Source organism: Loxodonta africana, chromosome 11, assembly GCF_030014295.1.
Source record: "Loxodonta africana isolate mLoxAfr1 chromosome 11, mLoxAfr1.hap2, whole genome shotgun sequence".
Classification (NCBI taxonomy): Eukaryota; Metazoa; Chordata; class Mammalia; order Proboscidea; family Elephantidae; genus Loxodonta; species Loxodonta africana.
In genome coordinates this window covers 49,092,367-49,111,030 of record NC_087352.1, presented here as the reverse complement: position 1 = coordinate 49,111,030, position 18,664 = coordinate 49,092,367, and the positions used below count along the sequence as shown (strand labels likewise).

At 41.6% G+C, this 18,664-nt stretch overlaps 1 protein-coding gene across 11 annotated transcripts in view; it reads left to right on the top strand.

The window, feature by feature from the left end:
• Positions 1-18,664, top strand: part of NEDD4L (NEDD4 like E3 ubiquitin protein ligase) — a 373,007-nt gene that overhangs the window by 201,866 nt on the left and 152,477 nt on the right. For 4 of the 11 annotated variants that reach the window (XM_010586712.3, XM_010586713.3, XM_023543760.2 and 1 more), the window contains one exon: positions 17,090-17,171. In XM_010586712.3, the coding sequence (XP_010585014.1) occupies positions 17,090-17,171 (82 nt within the window). Of the gene's footprint in view, positions 1-17,089; positions 17,172-18,218; positions 18,404-18,664 lie in introns of those variants that run through there. The other 7 variants (XM_064294464.1, XM_023543753.2, XM_023543758.2 and 4 more) reach the window with 6 other exon arrangements.

The window sequence follows — 18,664 nt, the reverse complement described above, 5'->3', positions numbered from 1 at the left end:
GTACTTCTGGGTGTGTTTGAAATGCCAGCCTTTCAGCTAGTATTTGAGCATTTAGCTGCACTACCCAGGGACTCAGGGTATTCTAGGGGTGTTAAATGAAAAAAGTGCTTAGGGCAATGAACATCCATTGCCATGGAGTCGATTCCACCTCAAAGAGACCCTGTAAGACAGAGTAGAACTGCCCCATAGGGTTTTCAAGGCTGTGATCTTTACAGAAGCAGATTGCCACATCTTTCTCCTGTGGAGTGGTTAAACTAAACCAAACCCATTGTTGTTGAGTCAGTTCCAACTCACAGTGACCCTATAAGATAGAGTAGACCTGTCCCATAGTGTTTGCAAGGAGTGGAACTCCTTGGATTAGAACTGCTGACCTTTTGGTTAGCAGCCAAGCTCTAAACCACTGCACCACCAGGGCTCCCTCTGTGGAGTGACTGGTGGGTTTGAATGGCTGCCCTTCCAGTTAGCAGCTGAGCGCTTAACCACTGCACCGCTTCACACGCAGTGAACACTCAGGGGCAGAGAGGTTGGTATTCATGGGCATAGGACAGGTTTACTGGTATACATAACTGTCCTTGGAATTCCCTCTTTTCTCTACCACTTCCCCTGCCTGCCCTGTCACATCAGCCCTGTGTAGCCCGCCTCTCTCATAACACAGCACTGGTAACAGCTGGGTTTTTCTCATTTGAATGGTGTCTCCCTCCACTAGACCTTCATCTCTGAGCACCAGGCCCACTGAGGCAGGTGCTCAGACATGTTCACAGTCTCATGCAGGAGGGATGACTTGTACCTTCAGTGCTGTCTTCAGCCCTCGCATCACTGAAGCATGGAGTTAAAACAGCAACAAAGTGCAGACTGTGCTATGAGAACGGATGACTCTTCCAGAGTTAATTAAAAGTCTGTTTCTTTCTCCCAGTTTAGTTAAGGCTGAATCCCTTGGGGTGGTTCTTCACTTTAGAACTTGCCTTCCTTTCTAGTTCGACACAGCTCAGCGTTGATTACACTTTGGCTTCAAGTTCAAAGTTCTTCTGCCTGACCAGTACTGTTTTCTTTTAGATCATAAGGGCATGGGTGGGATTAGCCAAGGAATCGATTTGGAGAGCCGAGGAATTGTTATAGGAGGGTAATTAGTTTGGAAGCCTGTTTCCATGACTGTTGATTCTGGGTCTGTGAATGTGTCTTTTAGGCTGTTGCCTTTGTCCATGGAGGGTGGAGGGAGCCAGTTTACAAAAATGAACTGTAATTAAACAGTTAAGGATGTATCTTTGAATTTTGTTTTGTGAAGTTCTGGTTGGGATGACTTTTCTTTTTTTAAACAAGAGGGAAGTGGATGAGCAGGTCTGGTAACTCAGCAGCCCCCAGACTGACAGACAGATGGAGTGATCCTATCTTGGGGTTTTTCTTTGCCTCATTTCCTTTAGAACTGAATTCGTGACAGGCTGTTATGATTACAGGGTACTTGTAACTGTTCTCGCTGCATTAGACCACGTTTTTCTTGAAATAGGCAAGACCTGGCTTGCCTTTGCTCAGCTTTCTTCCTCCTCCTCTCCTTGAAATGAACAAAGGTGGTGCTGGCAGGTGAATTATAATCACAGATCACCCCTGTAGGTGACCCTTCTTAGGACATAAATCTGTGCTGTGTCAGTGGCCAGATCAACCCATCAAGAGGGTCGAAGGCTCTGGTATCCAGTACAAATTAGGCTGTCTCTACCCTCCTCCAGTCCCCAAAAGTGGTTATTGAGAAGTGAGGGTGGAAATATTGAGTTGTATGGGCTCATTGTGTTGGAACATGGAGAGACAAAAGAAAAGATTGAGTGGCAGCGGTTCCCAAAGTGGGTCCCCAAATGAGCAAATTGTTAGAAAGACTCGGTGATCTGCTCCTGTAAAGATTACAGTCTAGGAAACCCTATGGGGCAGCTCTACCCTATCATATAGCGAAATAGACTTGAAGCACACAGCAACAACTGTGGGTCTGGATTGGAAACTCCAGGGGTAGATGGGCCCATCACTCTGTGTTTTCAGAAGCCCTCCAGGTGATTCTTATGCCCACCAAAGTTTGAGAAACTCTGCTCTAGGAATGGATAATTCCAGGCCTTCCTCAGTAACCCCAGTCATTACAGGGATGGTATATCCCAGGAATCGACCTCTCTGCCTTGGAGTCCTCTTCTAAGTTCAAAGACAACTGAGAGGGCTCGTATAGATTTCTAAGCGGTTCTGAGTTAAATCATCATTATTATCATGAGCAAACTCCTGCACAGTGTAGGTGCCTGCCAAGGGAGAGCAAGAGTGATGCCCTCAATAGGTATCTGGAAAAAGGCGAGGGGTAGGCTTTTGAGGAGGGACTCCTTAAGACAGGAGAGGGACACTGTTGGGGAATAGGAGAGGGTTTCCGTGATAAATGCCACCAACTTTTTAATTTTCTGTGGGACTAGTATCTGTCAGTGGTGACTTGGCATTTGTCCAGCGTATTGCCTTCACTGGCCTAGATATTGAATAGATTTGGCAGATTTCCTTTCTGTTTCTGCTGAAGTCTGAATAAAGTGGTGCTTAAGTAGCAGAGTTCTTTGGGGATGATTTAGCATTTAGGACCCATGATTATTTGGGATTCATAGGAATTATAAGATGCAAACGTAGTGTCAGCCAGCCCAGGATTCTCTTTTCAGTGGGAGCCTGAAGGAAAACATTGGGAGAGGGTATGGCTCTCCTCTCTGGTGGTTAAACGGGAGAGCTGTATATCTTGCACCGGGTGGTGCAAATAGGTAACACATCTCGCTGCTAACTGAAAGGCTGGTGGTTGAATTCGCTTAGAGGTGCCTCAGAAGAAGGACCTGGTGATGTACTTCCAAAAGATCAGCCACTGAAACCCCTATGGAGTACAGTTCTATCTACTCTGACACGTGGGGTTGACCCGAGTTGGAATCGACTGATGGCAGCTGGGTTTATATATATATATAAAACGATCTCTCTTAAAGCCATTTATTGATCTGTCATTAACATGCTTGCCCCACCATAGAGTTGCTGCCTACACTACCTGTTGGAATTCCCATCTTTTTCACTTATTGGAGGTCTGTAAGTTTATTACTGTATGTGTAAAACAGTTTACATAAGCATTTACCTGTTGATAACAACGTAGATAGGAATTAATTCTGTGGAATATTTGTTAAGTGCATACAAATATTTTAGAGATAAATTGGCCTTTGCTTGGAAGCTTACCTTATGGTTTTTTAGTTATTTTAATTGTTTCAGTTAGATACATAGGGTGTCTACTTAAATACTTAGGATCAGCGAAGGCTGATAATGAAATAGAACTTAATTTTGTGGTAAATTTGAAAGCATGCAGGTATTACACTATCTGTGTTATCAGTAAGGATTTACTACCCATTTGACATTCTTTTGAAACTTTAATGAATTAAATGCACACGGATAATGTATTGACAAAGACCAAATGCTCTCTTAAGTGATAACAGTAGGACTTTTTAGTGTGTGTATATTTGGGAAAAAAATTGTTGTTTATGAAACCATGTCTTGGATTATGACGGAAGATAATGGGAAAATGGTTCATTTTATATATTTTTGTTAAGGCAGGCTTTTAAGAAAGATTTAAAATTTATATAAAGTGAACTTGAACTGTACATATTTTAAGTGTTAGCACATACATAGTCCTGTGGTTGTAATTATCCAGAATCATTAAATTAGGGAGCTTAGATTTGGGGTATCGCCAACTACTTTGTGCTCTGTTAGTCCTGGGCAAGTAGTAACCATGACTAGCCATTATTACTCAAGCAGAGGTGGAAGAAAATTATAAAAATGACCTCTGAACTAGCATATGGCAATTCAAACTTGATAATATTCATCATTATACTTGGCAGAATGTTCCCATTTGGCTGAAGGGTGCCATAACGTTTATGGTATGTTAAGAGGTAACACCACTGTACTACTTGAAGTGGAATCCAAGCAGCTTTAACTTTGTTATACCATTTCCTAATCTGAAATATCTACACCTCTTTTTAATCTCTAAATGGACTCTTTCTTGGCTTTTCACTTATACCTCCCTGAACTTATTAAACATTCTCAAGTTGTTAAATATTTCTGTACGTGTACATGTGGTTTGTGGATATGCTCATCTGCTGGTATATTCCTGAATTAAAATAGTAGTTGTTAGTTGCCATCTGTCTTAATCATCTAGTGCTGCCATAATAGAAATACCCCAAGTGGATGGCTTTAACAAAGAGAAATTTATTTTCTCACAGTCTAGTAGGTTACAAGCCTACATTCAGGGTGTTGCCTCCAGAGGAAGTCTTTCTCTTCTGTCAGCTCTGGAGGAAGGTCTTTGTCCTCAATCTTCCCCTGGTCAAAGAGCTTCTCAGGCATGGGGACCCCGGCGCCAAAGGATGCGCTCTGCTCCTGGTGCTGCTTTCTTGGTGGCATGAGGTCCCCAACTCTCTGCTTGCATCCCTTTCCTTTTGTCTCTTGGGAGATAAAAGGTGGTGCAGGCCACAGCCCAGGGAAACTCCCTTTACCTTGACCTGAGTAAGGGTGGTGTTACAATCCTGCCCTAATCCTTTCAACATAAAATTACAGTAACGAGGACAACCACAGAATACTGGGAATCATGGCCTAGCCAAATTGATACACACATTTTTGGGGGGACATAGTTCAATCTATGACGCTGAGCCAATTCCGATTCGTGGCGACCTCGTGTGTGCAGAGTAGAACTGCTCCTTAGGGTTTTCAGTGACTGTAACTTTCAGAACAGGCCACCAGACCTTACCTCCAAGGCACCTCTGAGTGAATTTGAATTGCTAACCTTTCGGTTGGTAGTCCAGCACTTAACTGTGTGTGCCACCCAGAGACTCCTGAATTAAGATATACGCTCCTACAAAGCCTCGTTTAAATAGTTTGGAAAATCACTAATTTCTCTCACAAGTGCACAGATTTTAATTGCCCTCCCCCCTACCCCTCTTAAATGTGTGTGAGGGACAGCACTCCAGGCCTTTGACAGAGGGGATATTTAGAGCCCCTGACAGGGATAATAAAGGAGATAACAAACATTATTTCCTTGGCATGGGCCCTGTAAAGAAACTTGTACTGTTACAATGATGATGAAGCATAATTTACCAACGGGAAATTTAACATAGATATTCAAAAAAATTAGAACATTCCTTTTTACTTAGGTGTTTTTATATTATCTTTCTATAAAGGCTGAGATTTCCTTACTCTGTTAGTTAAAAAGCAAGGTGGTTATTAAACCAAAGATTGATGTTAAAAATTGTCAAGCTTTTTTCCCCTACTCCTTTATTGGGATACATAAATTTTTTACTTGAATTTTTTGGTTGCTACTGTTTACTTAGAGCCATTTCCAGTGGGAGACACTGAAGTGGTTGCCATGGGGACTGGCCACATCACCTTTCAGTCCCAGCATCCCAGATAAACAGTAACACATTTATATAACTTGGAAGCTGTAGAAAAATGAAAGGAAGAAAAAAATCACTCATCATCTGATCAATGTAGTAATAAACTTTTTGGTATACTTATATTGCAGTAGTTTCACTTTTATACTTGTGATAATACATTTTTTTTTTTTAACTTTTAAACAAAGCACAGGAACTATGTCGAGGTCTTTATTAATATTTTAATGGCAGCATAGCATTTCATGTGTACATGTATGTATGGTACATATTTGTGTATTTCATCTATGTATTTATATGCACACTTAGCTGTTCTCTGTTGTTGAACTTTAGGGCTGTTTCTGATATTCTGTTCTTTTACATGACCCTGTGAGGAATGGTGTAGCAGGCAGTCAGATGTGTACTTATGGACAAAACGTGGGCTTCGGAGGCAGCATGAGGTTCCCAATCTGGTATTACAGCCATTCGCCTTCTTTTCCTCATCCATGAAAGGGGGATACTAACATCCTCATTGCCAGGGTTACTGTAGGGATTAGAGATGCCATATATATATATATATGAGGTACCAGGCACAATGCTGTGGAGCCAGAGGGTGCTTAATAAATAACACCCCCAATTATTTATTATATCTGTTTATAAAGTTTTTCCTGCATTTCAGACTGTCTTAGAATCATTGTAAAAGTTCATCACCTTTTTTGAGTTCTTAATATATACAGCCAACTTTCAAAGAGGCAATATCTATGTTATATGCACACTCTTCCCTGAATGGTTTTCTGCTGGAGGAGGGGTAGATGGTTGCTTTGAGGAGGGGGGCTGTGTCTATTTACCTTAACTCTCCTCTCCTCCCATTTAGTGTCCCCTCCCACACAGTCTTTGCACATGGTGGAAGATCAGGGGCTATTTGAGGAATTCAATCATTTGCCATCCAGTTTCTGAAAGGGAGCAGTTTTTGTTTCCCCCTTCCCTTATTGCCTTCTGAGTTGCTATCTCTTTTGGCTCTACTGAAGCATTAATGGAAACCCTGGTGGCATAGTGGTTAAGAGCTACGGCTGCTAATCAAAAGGTCAGCAGTTCGAATCCACCAAGTGCTCCTTGGAAACTCTTTGGGGCAGTTCTGCTCTATCCTGTAGGGTCACAAATGAAAGAGATGTTTAACTTCTGCTAGTTGCACACATATGGGGAAAGTACCTAGTAGAATATGCTGGAGATAAAGGTAAGACTATCACTTTCTTTGATAGCTAGATGGATTTTTCTGTAATTTATTGGTGAAATCTTTCCTTTTAGTGACAGCCACTGAGTATTTATACTACCAGAACGTAAGAGAACATTGGTTTTGGACAGACTTTTTTTTTTAGAGACATTTTTTGCTTGACTATTTTCATAGGCCACAACATGATGTTGTGGTGTGCTGAGTCAATTCTCATTCCTAGCGACCTCATAGGACAGAGTAGAATTACCCCATAGGGTTTCCTAGGCTGTGAAAAGACCTGGTGATATATTCCGTTTAGAGACTACAGCCTAGGAAACCCTGTGGGGCAGTCCTACTGTGCCCTGTAAGGTCATCGTGAGTTGGAATCAACTCAGCACACAACAGCAACAGTAACAGCCTTTATAGGAGCAGATCGCCAGGTCTTTTCTCACCCAGTGCTGCACACCTTTGGGTTAGTGGCTGAGTGCTTAACTGTTGCACCACCAGGCCTCCTTGGGCCACAACATACTATATAGATTTAATACCGAGCCATATATGCTAGAGATGTGTTTATTCATTCTACAGACACATGCACACACAGTTACCCCCTGGCTTCTACTGTGACCCACGTTTACTACCCCTAGGTGACTGGTTGTAAATGGCAAGGGCAGGGAGGAGTCAGTCCTGACTAGAGATTTCAAGATTTGAGTGATTAGGAAGATTTTGGGATAGAAGTAAACCACTAGTTGCTGCAAACCATAAAATCATAACTTTGAAGTATTCAAATGGGTATTTTTTTCAGCAGCTTCACAGAACATGACTACACCATGACATTTTAATCTTGCTTTTGTTTTGTTTTACCTGCTTAGCACGCACGTAAGAATGCATTTGGCTGTAAACTGACGCATTGCTTTCATGTATTTGTTGAAAGACCATACTTATTTCAAAGTAAGTGGCCTGTTAACAGTAATGATGAGGGATACATTTCAAAGTGTACTTCATGCCCTTCAGAAATCTTGAGGTCTGGAACATGGGTGCATGATCTTTCAAAAAACTTGAGCAGTTGTCCATTTAAGGCAATTTTTTGGGTAGAGAACACATTTGAAGCCGTTGGGGTTTGTTATTGAGGTATAGACTGGACGTGAAATTATAGGGTTCAGTGCCTCATGAAGCATATGCATAAATATTGTTGGTTTTGTCATCACTTTTTTGTACTCATAAAAGCAAGACTTGGTTACAGTAGAAAATTCAGAAAAAAAAACATAATTCATAAAGTTATCATCTACAGAGAACCACTGTTAACATTTGTGCTGTGTTTTTCACAATTACTCTTGCTCTGTTTTTAGTCACATTTTTGTATTCTGCTTATTCTTCATGGTACACCGTGACTATTTTCTCCCATCTTTAAATATTCTTTGAAAGCATAATTTTAATGTTTTTATAATATACTCGCACATAATTATACCATAATTTATTTAACTATTTCCCTATTGGATTGCTTCTAATTTTTTAGGTTGCTCCTAATTTTTTCTCATTATTTAAGATGCTGTAATAAGTATCTGTTACAAATAAATGTTTGCCTGCTTCCATGATGATTTCTTTGGGATTAATCCTTAGAAATAGATGGGTTGAATGAAAGGGCATCAACTTTTTGAATGCTCTTGATACCCACTGCCATGTTGCTTCCCAGAAAACTTGTAATAATTTATCTTTCTGGTTTATTACAATATCTGTTTTTCTTTAGAAAGGGTTGGTGTTTTTGCATCTTTGACAATTTGTTAGATAAAAAAAATCAATTTTAATATTATTGTATGTATTTCTTCTCATACCTTCTGGGGTTTTTGTTTTTTTTTTCCTTGTTTTATAAACATTTTGTGTTATTTACTGGGGCTGTCTGTAGTTTTTGTAACACTGTAATCGTAAAAGTGAAAAAGAATGAAGGAACCTTCAACAAGACAGTTTTTTTTTTTTTTAATGAAAACTTTTCTGAATTAGCTAAATTTCTATGTCGGATACACCAGGTAGTCAAAATAAATTTGATCCATGGCACTATGTAATATGCTACATACATTTAATTCTTTGCACATTACATAGCAGCATATAAACAAACAAAACCCATTGCCATCGAGTCAATTCCAACTCATAACGACCCTATAGGACAGAGTGGAACTGCCCCCATAGAGTCTCCAAGGAGCGGCTGATGGTTTTGAACTGCCGATCAAATTTATTTATTTACCTAACTCAGAGAATCCCATCAAACAATGGTATAGTCCTTTTACAGGCTGTCGCAGTACAATATTGAGCAACTTTATTATATAGGAAAGAAGTATTGCTTCCTTCAGTTTATGATAGTGAGGTGTCTTTGGGAGGCAGGATTAAAAATTTCTGATTGGTCTCCCTGATACCAAAGTATCCTGGAAAAACACCTTTTATAGCTGGTTGACAAGGCGGTGCCATGCCAAGCCTGAACATAATCCATCTTGCTCAGTGAAGGCAATGCCCCTCCCCCTCTCCCGCTCTGCCCTGTCCTCTTTAAAATATGTGGATCTCAGTACAGACTACTTAGACTGATAAAAATGAGTAAATAATAGGTGTAACAAGACTAGCCTTTACGTATTCTTGTTGGTCATAATACAGTTCAGAGAGTCTGATGGAGATGGTCAAGCATCAACCCATTAATGCCATGCCAGGACAAATTGTCCCTGGTCTGTTGGTCCCTGTAGGTTGAGCAGTGAATAAACTCTGCAAGTCTTACTGTTAACTCTCCCTGAGAAATGGCCTCATTTGTACATCTTTTTGCTTAAATTGATGAAGGGTGATAGAGAACTCCAAGATTTCCATCACTGAATTCTTTGAGCCCAGTCGAGATCAGCGTAGACTTGGAGATCTGCTACAGCCTCTCTATTAGAACTGGGGCAGAGTTCCAGAAAAGGGAAACAGAATTTCCAGCGCTGGGTTTCGTGTTGAGAATGAGACAGCAGTTAAGAAGTTCTTCTCTCAGAAGTTTTGCAAAATCAGAATGGATTTTTGACCAAGATTTCTTGGTGCCTTCTCAGGAGAGCAGGAATTTGTGGATTTTTGCTGAATATCTTGGCATCTATTAGAGCGCTGAAGAATCTTAGAAGGTTCTGATTTCATTCCAGTTAACAGGCACCGTCTTCCAGCCATGAATTTAATGCAGAGCTCCTTGGGTGTCTAATATGTCCAAGATAAGGTGAGGTCACCCTTCAATTTTTTCCCACAAAAGTAACATTTTGGATGCAGATGAGATGTCTTGTTTGTGAGTCAACAGCTTGAATCTCCCAGGAGTTTTTCTTCTGGACTTTTCATACTCAGTGAAAAACATGGATCCTTCAGGTGCATTTTGTGGTTTGCCCAACTTAGGCATATGCATTTTGAAGGTCAATCTAACTTTCAAACTTCTAGTTGAATTAACACTAAATAAGTAGATTCTGTAATGACAGACAGCTCAGAGCATCAGGATTTGATTGGCCCTTGCAGACTTTCATACAACTGTATTATTATTCTTGGAACAAGAGAATCCAGGGTCCTTTGTGTGGTGACACTAGTGGTCAAGAAGAACTCTGTAAAAGGATCATGGTTGTAAACCAAAACCAGTTACCCCTGAGTCGACTCTGACTCATAGCGACCCCATGTGTGTCAGAGCAAAACCGTGTTCCTTAGGGTTTTCAAGGGCTGATTTTTTTGAAAGTAGACTGCTAAGCCTTTTCCTTCGAGATGCCTCTGGGTGGACCCCAACCTCCAGCCTTTTGGTTAGCAGCCAAGCATGTTAACGTTTGCACCACCACAGGCAGGGTCATAAGCTGTGCTGTGGAGCTCCCGGCCTTCCTGCAGAATGGCACAGCCTGCTTTCTCAGTGGGTGCACGCTGCCCTTGTGCTCTTACTTCCTACCATGTCCAGTGGGTCATCCACTTCTTTTAAGTCTATCTTCCGATAAACTCCCAATCTTTTTTTTTTTCTTCTTCTCCTATTCTCTCCACCTTTGTGTTTAGACCTTTTCATTCTTTGATACAGCACCCTTCCAGCTGGTCTCCCTGCTTCCTGTTTTATCTCCTTGTAATGAAGGACCTTCCCTTTTTTTTTTTTTTTAATTGTACTTTAAATGGAGGTTTACGACAGTTAGTACACATATTGTTTTATGACACTGGTTAACAACCCCATGACATGTCAACACTCTCCTCTCTCAACCTTGGGTTCCCTATTACCAGCTTTCCTGTCCCCTTAAGAAGGACTTTCTGATGGTCATAAGTCTTCTCTATTTAAACAGCCCTGTGATGATGACGATGATGGCTGTTGACAACTTATTATAAGTCAGGCTGTATTGTGATTTTAATCTTCCCAACAGCTTCCTTATGAGGGAAGTACTGCTATTACCTCCATTACACAGATGGTGCAGCTGAGGCACAGAGAGGCTGAGTTGTTCAAAGCTACAATCTGGGGAGCCAGAATTTGTGCTTAGCGGGTTATTAGTTGCATGCAAGGCTTCTTGGGGTTTGACCCCATGCTTCTTCTCCAGCTACCTTTTCTCCCCAAGCTCTCCAGACTGTAGCCAGACCAGACCTTTTTGTGTTCAAAACTCCTGCCTATCGCTAGATCTTTGCCTGTGCTCTTCCCTCTGCCTGGAAAACCCTCACCTGCTCTTTGGCCCTCTACATGGCCCCACACGAACCCTCACAGACTCCTCTCTGGCAGTGGTGCCCACATGGACCAGTGCATAGCAGCCACCTGGGATGCTTTTTATAAATGCAGATTCCTAGGTCCCAACCCTGGAGCATCTGGTCCATCAGGTCTGGATGGGAACCACTGATTTAGTCTGGTGACGGGAGGTCAGGAACTGCCGCTGGGAAGCATTGTATTCCTGGGCCCTTGGCATACGGTCACAAGCGTCACTCTGTCTGTGCCTCACTTGCCTGGGGCAGAGATTGTGTCTTTTATGTCCAGTGCCTGGCATACAGTAGGCCCTCAAAATGTTGGGTGTGTTGTGAATCCTCACACCACTTTGTTGTCTCCTTGGAGAGACATAAAGGAGGAACGTACTGCCTAAACAGCTTCACCTTGCAGAGAAACCAAAAGGTTTGCAGACTAGGATTTCTCTTATAATGCACATCTTCCCACAAAACTTTGAGCTTCTAAGAGAGTAATATTAATGTTAGTCTTGAATACCAGCTCTGAGTTAGTAACTAGTTGCCAAGGGTGAATTCTGGCAGGCTTTATCGTAAATGGAATTCCCATTTTGATCATCTCCTACCAGATCCCATGGGGGCTTCCACACTGTTTGAATAAAGAAGGGATACTTAGTGCGCAGTGGTTGGCTGGCACCCAGTGTGTACTATGAGGTAATCAGTGTCAAATCAACTGCGCAACTTCAGCGGAAGTAGGGAGTCCGAAGGAGCAACAGAGAACTTCAAAACTCTTGCAAGAGAAAAGAACAGAGTAACAGTTATATGGCTACCATTTATGGACGTTTTTCCTGTGCTAGGTACTAATATTGATATATGCTGCTGGTGTAGTGGTTAAGAGCTATGGCTGCTAACTAAAAGGTCGGCAGTTCGAATTCACCAGCTGCTCCTTGGAAACCCTATGGAGCAGTTCTACTGGTGTCCTGTAGGGTTCCTATGAGCTGGAATTGATGTGACGGCAATGTGTTTGGTTTTTTGGTACTGAAACCCTCTGAGGTAGGAATTGTCGCCCCCATTTTGTTGGTGGACAGTCTGCGGCTGAGAGGGGTTAGGTGACTGCCATGGGCATAGTTGGTTAAAAGCTGAGATTTGAGCCGCCAGTAGAAGTGATCAAGGGCATCAAATGGAGGAGTATCAGCGAAGGAGGTCTACGTGGTCTTCTGCCTCCTCCTCTCTGGGCCCAGCCTTTTTTGTTCTTTTTTATTATTATTATTATAAAAGTAATGTGTATTCAAAGATACAAAATATGTACATACCATACACATTCTAGCAGTGCGGAAGAGAGTAACATGAAAAGCAGAAGTCTCTTTACTCATATGCTGTGTTCCACTCCTCATGTGAGTAACTGCTGATAAGTTTTGTGTGTGTTTTTTCTAAACTTGTGGTAGCCTGGTAGGGGAGGTAAGTCATGTATCTCACTAACCATAATTCAAGATAGAATATTAGGTTATATTTACCAAGACAGAGCTACTGATATGGAAGGAGAAAGGAGAGATGCTTTCAACCCAAGACTCAGCTGACCTTTTGTAGCAAAAGTATGGAATGTGATGAGAGTCTGAGTGCTTCAAAGGGCAGGGAGTTCTCCTAGAGCTGCTGTCTTTATCAGCATGTGGATTCAGCCTAAAAAGCCCTCTTGGAACTGCATTCTTCCATTAACCACTTCTACAGAGCAAATATCATGTTCAGAAATGAAGACCATCAGCTACGCCGTGTACAATGGAACAAAAGCTCTACCCAGTCCTGCTCCATCCCATGAATGGTTGCAGATTGGACCATTGTGATCCATAGAGTTTTCATTGGCTGATTTTCCAAAGTAAACCATCTGGCCTTCTTTCTAGTGCTTCACGGTCTGGAAGCTCTGCTGAAACCAGTTCAGCATTGTAATAACACACATGCCCCCACTAACAGACTGGTGGTGGCTGCGTATGAGGTGTATCAGCCAGGAATCAAACTCAGGTCTTCTGCATGGAAGGCAAGAATTTTACCACTGCACCCCTCCCACTCCCCATCTTCTATTTAACCTTGAGCAAGTGGTGTAATTTCTATGTGTCTCCATTTTCTCATCCTAAAAATGTGTCACCTTCGTAAGGTTGTGGTGAGGATCCAATGAGATACTGCCGTGTCTAGCACAGTGCTAGGTGTAGATAGGATGCATCATGATAGTTGCCTGGGGTCATTATGGTGATGTTGGCGGTGCTAGCAGTGGAGGTGGTATTGATGTTCTGGCCTGGTTCCTTGTGGTGGAGGTGGTAGTGATGGTGGTGGTGGAGGTGCTAGCAGTGGAGGTGGTATTGATGTTCTGGCCTGGTTCCTTGTGGTGGAGGTGGTAGTGATGGTGATGGTGGTGGTGCTAGCAGTGGAGGTGGTATTGATGTTCTGGCCTGGTTCCTTGTGGTGGAGGTGGTAGTGATGGTGGTGGTGGAGGTGCTAGCAGTGGAGGTGGTATTGATGTTCTGGCCTGGTTCCTTGTGGTGGAGGTGGTAGTGATGGTGATGGTGGTGGTGCTAGCAGTGGAGGTGGTATTGATGTTCTGGCCTGGTTCCTTGTGGTGGAGGTGGTAGTGATGGTGGTGGTGGAGGTGCTAGCAGTGGAGGTGGTATTGATGTTCTGGCCTGGCTCCTTGTGGTGGAGGTGGTAGTGATAGTGATGGTGGTGGTGCTAGCAGTGGAGGTGGTATTGATGTTCTGGCCTGGTTCCTTGTGGTGGAGGTGGTGATGGTGGTGGTGCTAGCAGTGGAGGTGGTATTGAAGTTCTGCCCTAGGTCATTGTTCAGGCTGCTGTGCTATCTTCCTGCTCCTTTTCTGATACTTGCCTCTGCTCTCCTGTCTCAGTCTTGTGCTCCAGCATTCACCTAGCTGAGATGGGGAAATGCCTTCATCCTCACTCAGGGGGGCTAATTAGTGCCATTCATAAGTATCCATTATGACGTTTGTTGATCTATTTTTTTATAAATGTGTACCCACTCTTTCCTCCAGCTCACTGGCATGAGCGTCAGCCCCTAGCAGAGTCCGTGTTATGTAGGTGATGTTCAGGGAATGTTTGATTTGAATGGCACCTCTGTACTAGCAGAAAGAGAGGATTCCCAGACCAATCGGGGTACCTGGTGTTTTGTGCTCACCTTCCCTTTGAGCAACACCCTGCTATCCTTTAACCAGCCCATATGTGACACTCTACTGTCCTTTAACCAGCCTGTGTGCGACACCCTACTATCCTTCGACCAGCCCATTGTATGACACCCTCCTGTCTTTTGACCGTGCAGTTTGTTAACCAGCCCCCTGCACCTTGGCCTTCTGTTCTCTCTTCTGACTGAAATTCTCTTCCAGAAAGTTTCTTGGTCAGTCTTTCCTATAAACATCCTGGTACCTGCCCAGGTGAGCACAAACATGCTTCCTCATTACAGCTGCAAGATGTATTGCCTCAGGTTGGGGAGCCCCTCCCTCAGCCCGCAACTACGTGTATCCTTTATTGTTAACTACTCAGTGTAAATAAATGACCAGTAGAAGAGCATAGATGTTCTATTCAAATGAATGCTTTGCTCTTTATTGCAGTTATGTAATAACCAGTGATCACTACAGCCAAGGGACATAAAAACAAGAGATGGCAGTCAGCAGAGCTTATGGTGTTCTCTGTAGTGTGTGTGTGTGTGTGTGTGTGTGTGTGTGTGTGTGTGCGTGCACATGCACGAGTGTTCACAGACACCTCCATAGCATACTGGGAGCCTGTTCTTGAGATAAGAGATATCAGGCCTTGAGCTTTTTTTAGCAATAGCTTAGTGGCTAGAAATAGAACGTTGAATTCGTTTCGGTAGCTAAAAACTATTCAAATAAGCATCAAGAACAGTGGTTCTCTGTGTAGCTTCTGGGGCAAGAGCATCAGCATCACCTGGGACCCTGTTAGAAATGTAAATTACGGGGTCTCACCCCAAACCTACTGAATTAAAAACTTTGGGGTGGGGCTCAAAACTGTGCTTCAAAAGCCATCCTCCCAGGTGATTCTAAACTATGAAAGTCTGAGATCAGCAGACCTAGAGTGACTTTTAGTTCATTTCCCAGATCTGTAGCCTGATTAGAAAGGTGTTTATGGGGTCTTTAGACCTAGTTAGGTGCTAAGTCTTGATCCATTTTTATTCTGAGGCTGAGGGCATCTAGCTAAGGAGAGAACTAGCTGCGTCTACTTAGACGTTCTTTAACCACCACCGCCATCGAGTCGATTCCGACTCAAAAATAGTGAAGGTTTATCATTTATGGATAATAGGCAAGGAATTGACTCATTTCTTCTTCTAAGCCAGAATGTTAAAACAGGAAGTATTTACTAATAATGGAGTATAACTGAGCAAATTACGTTGTGTGTGCATTTAAGATGTTTTGCAGCTTTTATTGAGATGTGTTTCATGGGTAAAAGAGCTTGGTTACTAACCAAAAGAGCAGCAGTTCGAGTCCACCACCTGCTCCTTGGAAACCCTATAGAGGGTAGTTCTACTTAGCCCTATAGGGTTACGTACAGTCCTGTCACTACGAAACTTTTAATTTTATGCCTTTCTCTTTCCTTACAGAATTTCATGATATATTTATTATCTGAGGTATCGAATAAAAACCCTCTGATATTTAGAAATATCCTGAAAGTTTACAATGTAAAGAGTTAAAAGTCACGGTAGAACCACAAAGTCTAATTCTCAAATTGGCATAAAGTTAAATGATGAATTGATATAAATTGTCAAGCTATAATTAGATCCTCTCATGAGTATTGAATACATGTGACCGCTTTCTATGATTTTCAAGATCTCAAGTGTGAAACAGAAGAAATTCTTATGGACCGTAATTCTGAAAAGTGGTAGCTTGACTAAATTTGAGCTATCCTAGTGTTAGCAGTACTAGAAAGTGTAAACGCATTTCTAGTCTTAGCGCATAGTCTGCATTAAGTAATTCCTCTCAGTACCCTTCTTGCTAAGAGTTTTCAGTTTCCCAACGAAATAAATGTTGAAGGAAGCATGATGTGTGCAAGGAATTCTGGAATTTGAGTCAAGAAATCTGAAATTTGATCTAGATTTTACTCAAATCTAGAACTTCGGGCAAATCACTCTTGAACTTTGGGCTTTAGTTTTTGGGTTTTTTATCTCTAAGATGGCAGTTGTTGGTTTAGATGATCAATGAGTGTTTTACCTCCACTAAAAGGAAAACATTTTTTTTTAAACTTCACAGTGGAAATCAAAATACAAAATAAGACTTAAGCTTAATTTTCTACCTAAATTTTGCTAACCTGAACAGATTTTGAGTGCCTTTTAATAATCTTGTAATCTTTTCAGAATTTGTGTTCAGAATAAAAAGAAACTATGATAGATTAATTCCTACTCCATTAATTATAGAGATTATTTTTAGGCAGTTTATTTAAATTAGAACGCAGATTTCATGATTTTTTTTTTTAAATAACTGTTTGATAGAAACTTTTCTCAGAGTATATTATTTAGTAACAAACCAAAACCAAACCCATTGCCATCGAGTCGATTCTAACTCATAGCGACCCTACAGGGCAGAGCAGAACTGCCCCATAGGATTTCCAAGGAGCGGCTGGTGGATTTGAGGTGCTGACCTTTTGATTAATAGCCAAACGCTTAACCTCTGTGCCACCAGGGCCCCATATTATTCAGTAGGCATGGTAAACATGTTATTGCTTAGTTAGTACCCATTATACAAACTGGGATATTTGCATTTTCATCTAGGCTTGGCTACTTTCTTCTTCATTAATGATTTTTAAATGAAAAGTATAACCCTATTAAATCTGAAATTTTCCCTTGCAGTGATCCATATGTGAAGCTTTCGTTGTACGTAGCAGATGAGAATAGAGAACTTGCTTTGGTACAGACAAAAACAATTAAAAAGGTAAGTGTCCACCCTTCACTAAACTTGATTTAAGTCATAATTCATTTAATCCAATTAAATTACAATGGATTTTGACTTTGTAGAATTTTTACTATAAGATGCCAGTATTTTCATTTTAAACAACCTCCCAGTTAAATGTACACATTCTTTATTGACCAAAACTTTGTAGTATTAACCCAAAATGTTAATCTGGGTATAGTTACATGATTGTAAAAATTGTGTTCTCAAAGTAAGTCTTATTACACATAGCATTTGACCTTTCTGCAGTGGATAATACAAAAGAAGAATTTCTTCTTGTTGGTCTGTTATTTTTCATAAAGAAATTTAAAATAGTTAAATAATTTTCAATGAAGGGGAATTGGTAGACACTAAAGAAATGGTTAAGCTTGAGACAAGTATTACCAAAGGAAGCAAAATACTTGCTTGGCTACATGAAAACAAATAAAACATATTAATAATAAAAGTATACATTTATGTACATACCTTTTCTCTAGGTTTTATGTACATGATTTCATTAAAGATTAGTCTCTACAGTTATATCTTAATCATCTAGCTCCATGTTTATATATTACCATTCTTCTGTGTATGTGTATAAATTGTTTATCTCATATTTAGAGTCCTTATAGAAGATGCATGTTTTCTATCAAAATATTTTTACCTGTCCTTTTGTACTATTTACTACTTTTTAAAATTTTTTGTTCACTACATTTTGCAGGGAGGGACGTTAGGTAGTCAGATACTGTCTGGTAAACATTTCCTGGAGAGCACAGTTGCTTTAAAAATATTATAACTCTTCTGCTGTCGATCAGTTGCCTTGGATCTATGACCAGTTCTTTTTATGCAAGGAACAGTGATTGTAGTGTGTCCCCCACCTGGCATTGGGGCTGGCATTCAAAATCTGTTTTGAAAACAGAGCCAGTGTTTTGATTAGTGGGGAAGATACCTGTGAAGGACAGAGCCATTGTTCCCATGCTAGGTGCTGTCATCTATTTAGTTATCAGTGGTGCGGGCGGCAGCCAGTCTTGCAGGGAAGGCGAGCCAGGGGTCCTGGTCGCCCGCTGAACCGGAACAGAAAACCACAGCTGGCGATTTTGGAGATTGCAGTGTATTTTCTTCCAAGGGGCGTTCCTTTTTCTCCTTCCCTTTTCACAATCGAGGTTGTAGCTCTGTAACTCAGGGCTGCTCTGCCAACGGCAGCCGCCTGCCAGCCTCCTGGTTAGTATTTCTATGCTGTAAGTGGATTTTCATCTTCATCTCCTTGTGGCCGTGTGATGGTCCTTCATTCATTATGGGGTCTCATGCTGTTGCTGTTTTCTGTCGCTTGTCATTTACCTTTGTCCTTCCGCATCTCTGTGGAGCTGGCCGCCAGGACTGTTGCATCTCAGGCAGCAGGCAGTACTGCTCCCTGCTTCCCTGGCTCCTCTCTCCCTCTCTCTAGCCGGCTCGTTGCCATCCCCTCCTCCATTCATGTGGACAAGTATGCAACCCCGTTA